The following is a 9,110-nucleotide window of genomic DNA, read 5'->3' as shown; positions in this document are numbered from 1 at the left end:
TAATTAAAAATTTAATAAAATTATAATTAAATTTTATTATTGTTGTTGTTAAATTTAATTTAAATATAAGAGCTACCTTTTATTTATCAAAGGTACATGTATAAGAGATAGTGATTTCAAATTTTCAACATTATAGAGATTTTTAACAGATTTATATGTATAAACAAGCATCAATGTAGAGATAAACTACTTAGGATAATTAATTTGGATTTGTCTACCACTCAATTCACTAATTTATTTAAAGTATTAATGTTTCAATTTTATTTTATGCATGTAATAACAACTCATTATATTTATTAACAATAAATTCTTAAATAAAATTTTAATTTGTAATAAATTAGTCTTTAACTTATTAAATTGTGGAATACCATAAAGAAAGGAACAAACTATCTAAGCAGATTCTAAATTCAAATGATACCCTAACTCTTATATTAGTTTGTACCAAGGTTCTGAAAATCGGATCGGACTGGCCGGTTTGACCGGTTTAACCGCGAACCGGCGATACAAGTGATCCGGTCCTCTTCTAATAACCGTCTGATAAAAAATGTTTGAAAATCGACAAACTGGTCGGTTGAACTGGACCGGTGACCGACCGGTTCGAATAAAACGACACTGTTTTATTTATTTGTTTAAGAAATAAAAAAAGAAAAGCCAAAACCATGCCTGAACCAATACAGCCCCCTCTTCCCCAAATCATTCGTGCACTCCCTGGAGACCTCTGAAGCAAAGCAAAACCCTAGATCTTCATTGTCGCCGTCGTGCCCGAGGTCTTCAGCACCGCCGCTGTCCCCAGGTCAATGAATTTACGTGTTATAAGCAAGGTTCTAAAAACCGAACCGAACATGCCGATTCAACTGATTTAATCGCGAATCGACAATGCAAACGGTCCAATCTTTCCCTAAAAATCACAGTAAAAAGAACCGTTGAAAAACCGATAAACCAACCGAAAATCGGCCAGTTGGGTCGGACCGGTGACCGGTCGATTCTGCTAAACACGCCGTTTTTATTGTTTTAAAAAAAATAAAATAAAAAAAAGGCACTCGAGCCGCTCGTGGAGCACCCAAACCCCCCCCCCCTTTCTTCCCCCGATCCCGTTCATCTCACTCTCTCAGTCTCACAGTGAGTGAATCAGTGAACCCTAGCCCAGTAGAAGTTTGAACCCTAGCGGCCCAGTCGCCCTTCATCGTCGCCGCGGTCGCGGGTTGTCAGCGCCACCGCCGTCGCCTGGTCCTGCCGCCCCAGTAGCCCTCCATCGTCGCCTGGTTCCCTGCCCAGTAGCCCTCCATCTCCATCGTCTTCATCTTCTCAACACCAGTAGCCCTCTCAACGTCTTCATCGTCGCGTGGTCCTCAACACTAGTAGCCCTCCATCGATCCCAGGTGAGTGACTCGTCCTCTGCTCATCTTCTTTGTTCTTCGCCTCTGCTCATCTTCTTTAGTATAAGAAACATGAACTTCATCCTCTGTGAACTTAGATTTCTGTTCTTTTTTCTGTGAACTTCCTCTGTGAACTTTGATTTCTGTTCAATTTCTGTGAACTTCCTCTGTGAACTTCCTCTGCTCATCTTCCTCTGTTTGTTGGTTAGTATAAGAAATAAATAATCTGAAAATTAAATTAATTCTGGTCTTCTATTTTATTGTATTCCAATTGCAATTTCTGTTTGTTGGTTAGTAAGTTTTTTTATTGTATTCGAAATTCACCCTCTGATACAGAAACATGAAGACTATGAAGAGGGCTACTGGTGTTTTAGTGTTTTGTACTTTTGCTGTTTTGTAATTGTTGACTGGCTGAAATGCTGTAGCAAATTGTTGATGAAACTGCAGTGATTGGTAACAATGTGTCAATTTTGCATAGTGTGACTTTGGGTGGAACTGGTAAAGCTTCTGGTGATAGGCATCCAAAGATTGGTGATGGGGTTTTGATTGTGTTAGTCTATCAGAAATATATAGTATGCAGAACAACAAAGCTGTATCTATAATATGCAGGGATTTTGTTGTTGTAAGGTTTCAGAACCACCTTTTCTCTAGCTACCTTCAATGCTGATTTACTGATTTACTGATTACTGATTTACTGATTTGAGGATAGTGGGAAGTTGAGTCTGTGTTACTCTTTCAGGGATTTGAGGTTGAATTTGTGATTTGTGATTTCTTGGGTCTTTTGTAATGCTGCTGATTTGAGTTTGGAATTTGTGATTACTGATTAGTGACTTGTTAAGCTGCTATTGTTAACTTGTTATGCACTTATACTGCTGTTTTGTTATGGAATTATGGCACTGAGTGTTTTGAATTTTGAATTTGTTATAAGTGATTTGTGATTTGTGATTTATGATTTTATTATGCTGCTGTTTTGAATTAATTTAGGGGTGATTATTTGTTATGCTATTGTTTTGAATTAATTTAGGAGTGATTAATGATTATTTCTAGTTGTATTGTTGCTGTTTGCACCATTGCTCTTTTCACTATTTAACTTTGTATTTTGATAAGATCATATGGATTTGGTTGAGATTTCATATGTTTTAAATTTGGAAGATATTTAAGATCTATATTAGACTATAATTATATTTTATGATGTTTATATATAATTTATTTATTATTTTATTCTGAAATGGTTTTTCCGGTTGAATCGGTTGGACCAATGAACTAATGAACCAGTAGTTAGAGCGGTTTGATGACCGGTCCGGTTTTCTGAACCTTGGTTATAAGATAGTGCAGTAGCTTTTTTTATTTTTTTTCTTTTTAGATTATAAAAAATAAATCCAATTTTACTATTTGATTTTTAAATATAATTATAAATTTTTAAAGATAATTATAAAATAATTTTAGAACCAAAATTATTTATTAGTTGAATGTGAAATTTTATTAAAATTTCATGTTAAATTATTATTTTTAGATATTTAGAAATTTATAGTAATTAGTTATTTAAATCAGTTTAATCATGATTCAATTCCGGTTGAATCGTTAAATCAGTTATTCTATTGGTTTATTGATGGGTTCGGTTCTCAGATTTTGACACAGAAGCTAAACCACCTGCGTTTTTAAGGTAAAACGCTCTTCTTCAATCTTCAAGTATACACTAGCACTATCTTCGCTGTTGGCTCTTCAAAACAGTGAGTTCGTGCTTCCTCCAAGATAAGGTGAGCTTCAAAATCTCCTTTTTCGGTTTTCTTTTTTTTTTTCTTAATGATTGGAAAATAGGTTCCTTTTGTAGTTGAATTTGAGTTGTTTTCTTCGGTGCTATTTGTGCTGTTCACATGACTTTTTTGGTGTATTGTTAAGCACCTAACCCAGCTAAATGTGTTGTTTTATTTATATATTCTGTCAATTTTATTGAAGGTTTTTGCATTTCCTTGCTATTAGGAAGCTCATAAAGGATTCACGTTTATGTGCTTATTGATTGGCGTTAATAAAATTAGGAACTGGGAAAGACAAGATTTTGTTGTTGTTGGGTTGCATGCTCAAAACCTGGTTGTGTTTTGGTTTGATTTTCTTTTTGTTTGGATGACAAGGTGAAAAAGTATGGAAGGGTTATTGAATTCTATGTTTCACCAAAGTTGTTTGAAACCCTTTGGTTTCACTCCAAGGCTTGGTTGTGGTTGCACTTTCCCTGTGATCACAAGAACCTGGTATTTGAATAGGAAACCTAAGCCGTTTATGTTGAGAAGTGATTGCACTAGATTAGGTAGAGACACCGGTACTGGCTCCAGGGAAGCTAGCATTGCTGCAGTGAAGGATAATGATGATAGAGTTGAGGAATCTGATGTGGATTGGGAATCGGAGTTCATCGGGGAACTTGATCCGTTTGGTTACCGGGCTCCCAAGAAGAGGGTGAAAGAGCAGAAGTCTAAGCTGCTTGAAGACACTGATGGAATGGATTGGTGTGTGAGGGCAAGGAAGATGGCAGTTAGGTCGATTGAAGCAAGGGGCATGGCTCAAATGATGGAGGATTTGGTTGCCTCCAAGAAGAAAAAGAAAAAGGCTAAGAAGAAAGTTGAAACCAAGAAGAAGATTGTTGAGAAATTTGAGCATATAGATGATCTTGATGTTGATTATACCTCCGAGGAAGACTTCATGCTGCTGGAGAATCCAGAAACAATCGATGATGTTGGTGTTTTGGAAAGGAAGGTGCGTTCGCTGGCCGATGGAATGTTTTTAGAGAGGAAGGAGAAAAGCATGGAAGAGTTTGTAAATAAGCTATCCCAATTCTCTGGGCCTTCTGATCATCGGAAAGAAATCAATTTGAATAAAGCAATTGTAGAAGCACAGACTGCAGAGGATGTATTGGATGTTACTGCTGAGACAATTGTTGCAGTTGCAAAAGGTCTAAGCCCCTCGCCTCTTTCCCCTTTGAACATTGCTACTGCCCTTCATCGCATTGCTAAGAATATGGAGAAAGTTTCTATGATCACAACTCGAAGGCTGGCTTTCGCCCGACAAAAAGAGATGTCTATGCTTGTGGGGATTGCAATGACAGCCTTACCTGAATGCTCGGCACAAGGAATCTCTAATATATCTTGGGCATTATCCAAAATTGGAGGCGAACTGCTATATTTTTCAGAGATGGATAGGATTGCGGAGGTCGCAATGACCAAGGTTGGGGAATTCAACTCTCAAAATGTTGCTAATATCGCAGGTGCTTTTGCCTCAATGCAACACTCTGCTCCTGAACTTTTTTCAGAGTTGTCGAAGAGGGCTTCTGACATAATTCACACCTTCCAAGAGCAAGAACTAGCACAGCTTTTGTGGGCTTTTGCGTCTCTATATGAGCCTGCTGACATTGTATTTGATTCTTTAGACAGTGTCTTTGCTGATCATTGCCAACTGAAAGCTCGCAATGGTGAAAACACACCAAATAATTATGGTCAAATCAGTGTCAATAGAAGTGGTGCCTCAAATGTATCTCTTGATTTTCCTACACTCACTTTAAGTAGGGATCAGCTTGGAACTATAGCTTGGTCCTATGCTGTCTTCGGACAATTGGATAGGAGTTTCTTCTCGCATATCTGGAAAACCCTAAGCCACTATGAGGAGCAAAGGATTTCAGAGCTATATAGAGAGGATATCATGTTCGCTTCTCAAGTTCATCTTGTAAACCAGTGCTTGAAGCTTGAATTCCCCCATCTTCAGTTATCATTATGCCATGAGCTTGACGAAAAAGTTGCTAGTGCCTGTAGAACTAAAAGGTTTAATCAGAAGATAACATCATTGTTTCAGAAAGATGTTGGGCGTCTTCTTGTTAATACTGGCCTTAATTGGGTCAAAGAATATGTTGTGGATGGGTACACATTGGATGCTGTGATAATTGATAAGAAACTAGCTTTGGAGATTGACGGTCCAACTCATTTCTCTAGAAATATTGGTATGTATAATTTTTTGTTTCATAAATTAAATTTGTAATCTCTTATTCTTATACTATGCTAAGTGTTTTCAGAATAGAAAAACAATAACACAAGGAAAACACTAATTTATTTGGAGAAGGGACAAAAGTTGTGACTCTACTCTCAATCTCAATTTCTTAGTGTCTCTGTATTTTTGTATTTTCCATTCTAAACTCGGCCGTATTCTCTTAGATATATTTTAACTATTTTCTTTTTTCCTATTTACTTGATATAGGTGTGCCTTTGGGACATACCATGCTAAAACGTCGATACATTACTGCTGCTGGGTGGAAAGTTGTATCATTATGCTATCAAGAGGTGAGCTCTCTTATACATGTTACTCAATCAGAATATGTACAGGCTTTGTAATTTGATAAGAATAAGAATAATGAATTTGTGTGTAGAGAATTTGGTAACATATATGTTGTTCATTGTAGTGGGAGGAACTTGAAGGATCATCCCAACAATTGGAGTACCTTAGAAGCATTCTCAAAGATCACTTAAACGAAGGAAATGCCAACACTACATTGACCGAGGTAAAGTGAATAATTGATCATCAAATGTTCTTCACTTCTTTTTGAAGCATTAGGAAGATATACAAAACTTAGACTGATCATGTTTCCTGTTGAGAAATTAGTATAGGGGATGTATATTTGCCAGAAATATTAAATCTCAAAAGCATATAAATGCCATAATTCTTTTTCCCCATTGTTAATTTACATTTAAGATTTATTTTTCTATTCAATAAAAGAGAATTGGGAAGAAATAGTACTAAGGATAGATGCTCCAATAACATGTTTGAGGGACTAATAAAAGTAATGTATGGTGAATCTCAAAGAATGCTAAGCGTAGACACTTGGTTACTCGTATGTTATCTACTATTGAATAGAGTGTGGATCTAATTCAAGCGGGGTCAACATCTCATCCAATGGTGGATATAGTGTCGAAATCAAGAGACTATTCAACACCCTATCTTACACACGTATGATCATGTATGGAGTGACATTATCAAAACAAAAATGCTATTTGTACACCAAAATCAGCCACTAAAATCAGCCACCAATGTATTTATGTATAAATACATATGTAGTTTAATTTATTTTCAATGTGTATTTTATACTGGTAGCTGACTTTGGTGGCTGATTTTGGTGTAAACGTAGCATAGTCCTTATAAAAAATATGAGTGATAGTATCATTTCCCTCGTATGTATACATACGAATTCTCTAGCATTTTTGTTTTCCTTGGAGAGGCAGCATCGAACTTATTATACTGAACCAATCAAGCATTACTAAGGGAACCACTTCCAGGCATCTAAGATCTAACTACCATGCAAATTAACCATATATGTTTAAGACTTAAGAGGGGAAGTGAATGTTACGTTTATAAGAGATGTCAATGTCACATTTTACCATGTGTTTACCTAATAGAAGTGTGTATGATACTCTAACCATATGAGAGTTCAATGTAACTTACTTTGAAACGAACAAAACATGCTCGCCAAGTCTCCCTTGAAATTTCTTATCAATTATTATTATTATTTTTTTTTTTGTGTGTGTGTAAATTGCTATCATAATGCTTGTGCATTCATCTAATGGTTGGTACTTTCTCCTTAACAACCACTTGTCAAATTATTAAGTCTAATACTAATAAACCCAATTATGTCAAAATCCATATCCAAGGCAAGGAACCATCCTTGAAACACCATTCACATTTTCCAAATAACCATTCTCCATATAAAATTCCAAGCTTTGTCTATCGCAACAAACATTTTCAAACTTGCAATCTAGTATTTGTCTCAAAGCTAGTAAGCTTCGAGGTAGTGTGTGTACAAGGAACAAGTCATGCTATGTTCCCCAAACAACAACGGTAGTTGACTCGGCTTGCAGAAAATACCTACAATTCTCATTTCAAAACACAACAAAAAACACTTTTTTCTACCGTTGGATTGGAAATCTACTTTGCAAGAGGGCTTACTATTACTCTAAGAGTAGCATAATAGCCCCAAAAATAATTGACCTGCGTGCTGTACGTGCAAGCGGAAAAAACTTTATTGTGAATTTTTTTATGTTACCGACAAATTAAAATATTAAAAAAAAGATTATTATGCTTTTTACATAATCTATCCATATTTACACTTGTCAAAAATTAAGTGTATTCTTAAAGTATCCGTCACCGGCATATATTACAAATTTAATTTTTACAAAAGTTGTGCTTTAATATTTATATAAGGCAGATATATTTGGCAAATATCTATATAGTTATTTTTTTATTAATTATATCAGAGTAACTAAACATCTTTTAAATATTTTTCTTAATTTTTTGAACAACTGATATTGCAAAAATAGGTATTTAAATTAATTAAATAATAATAAATATTTAAAAAAATTTGACTAAATTAAATTTTAAAAGATAAGTAGTATTTCTTTAATTATATATAAAAGAATAAAATTAAACCAAATTACTCATAAAATTGTTTACGCTAATATTACATAATAACAAGCAACTATCAAAACTAATAAAACAGCTGTCTGATAAAAAAAAAAAAAAAAGAAAATTTCCAACATGTTATGGATAAGAATAATCTTTAGTGTAATTTAAAAACAAGTAAATGAGTATTTCATTTCGATGAATACTCACCTATAGATATATTCATGTAAAATTATTAATTAAAAAATATCAAATAATTTAATATATTTAATTAAATTATTATATAATATTTTTTAATTAATAATTTCATATGAAAATGAGTCCACGTAAATTTTCACCTTTCATTCCACGCAAAGATTGAGCATTCCACCTAAGAGGATCGAAATTTCCTCTTAGAATCAGCCGTGAAGTCAAACGCTGCCGTTTCCATTTAAAATCATTATTATTTTCATTGTGACCTTTCGCCTCCCAAAGAGCGTCAAACAAAAAAAACCTGAAAACGTATATTCTTTGTTTCCATAGTTGATTTTCCAAAACCACGCGCCGTCATCGTTTAACTTTTAACGGCCAAAGTTAACGAAACAATCTATTTGTTTCTTCCTCCTTTCTTTCAAGCTTCCAAACCAAACGCTATATAAGAAATCTTCTTCACCTTCCAACCTTTCATTCCGAAATTTCCTTCACTTTTCTCTACACATTCTATATTCATATTCCTCTCGTCAATAAGCTCCAAAAGCTTTGGAACATATTTTTCAATCTAATATGTCGTCACGGAGTTTTGAGATTACTATCTTATCAGCAGAGAATCTTAGAACGAACAAAACATCAATAAAGAAAAACGTTTTTGTGAAGATTCAAACCGATGGAAACGGCGAAGTGAGGACGACGAAGGTGAACGGCGAAGGCGGAAGCTACCCTTCGTGGAACGAGAAGGTTGTCATGCATGGAAGTTCCATTGCATGCAAGGTTTATAACTTTGGAGGTGAATTGCAAAGCAACAATGGGGATTAAAAGTGTTGGAATTGCAATGATACCGGTTTCGGATATAGTAGGAGGGTTTGTCTCTCAAAATCAAGTTTAATTTTTGAGTTATAGGTTATGGGATAGTAAGGTTAACAGAAATGGGGTTATAAATATTTCTGTTAGGGTCAAAATGCCTGAGATTTCGTCGTTGTTGCCGCCGGCGATAAATGGATTGCCGGCGCAAGGAGTTCCGGTGACCGGAAAGAGCTCTAATGCGTTGTAACTGGAATTCCAATTAATTGGTTTTAGATTATAAAGAGTGATGGAAAATATTGTTAATAGTTA

The 9,110-nt window shown here is 35.0% G+C and overlaps 1 protein-coding gene and 1 pseudogene across 3 annotated transcripts; both read left to right on the top strand.

The window, feature by feature from the left end:
- The first annotated feature begins 842 nt into the window (after positions 1 to 842).
- On the top strand, positions 843 to 6,082 carry LOC112802100 (RAP domain-containing protein, chloroplastic). 3 transcript variants are annotated; one of them, XM_025845127.3, is made up of 5 exons: positions 843 to 1,379; positions 3,003 to 3,133; positions 3,333 to 5,355; positions 5,610 to 5,692; positions 5,812 to 6,082. In XM_025845127.3, the coding sequence occupies exons 3-5, from the start codon at positions 3,516 to 3,518 to the stop codon at positions 5,917 to 5,919; spliced, it is 2,031 nt and encodes a 676-aa protein (XP_025700912.1). In that variant the 5' UTR covers positions 843 to 1,379; positions 3,003 to 3,133; positions 3,333 to 3,515; the 3' UTR covers positions 5,920 to 6,082. The 3 variants fall into 3 exon arrangements, with proteins under 3 accessions (XP_025700912.1, XP_025700911.1, XP_025700913.1); XM_025845126.3 differs by having other exon boundaries at positions 1,033 to 1,379; positions 3,357 to 5,355; XM_025845128.3 differs by having other exon boundaries at positions 1,039 to 1,379; positions 3,506 to 5,355.
- Positions 6,083 to 8,478: 2,396 nt separating this feature from the next.
- Positions 8,479 to 9,110, top strand: LOC112799783 (BON1-associated protein 2-like; annotated as a pseudogene).

This window comes from Arachis hypogaea, chromosome 5 (genome assembly GCF_003086295.3).
Source record: "Arachis hypogaea cultivar Tifrunner chromosome 5, arahy.Tifrunner.gnm2.J5K5, whole genome shotgun sequence".
NCBI classification, from domain to species: domain Eukaryota; kingdom Viridiplantae; phylum Streptophyta; class Magnoliopsida; order Fabales; family Fabaceae; genus Arachis; species Arachis hypogaea.
This window is presented reverse-complemented; position numbering and strand designations above follow the sequence as displayed.

Coding starts and splice junctions, on each gene's coding strand:
- LOC112802100 (XM_025845127.3), top strand. CDS start 3,516: ATGGAAGGGTTATTGAATTCTATGTTTCACCAAAGTTGTTTGAAACCC. Junction 5,356..5,609: donor TCATTTCTCTAGAAATATTG/GTATGTATAATT, acceptor TACTTGATATAG/GTGTGCCTTTGGGACATACC. Junction 5,693..5,811: donor TATCATTATGCTATCAAGAG/GTGAGCTCTCTT, acceptor TGTTCATTGTAG/TGGGAGGAACTTGAAGGATC.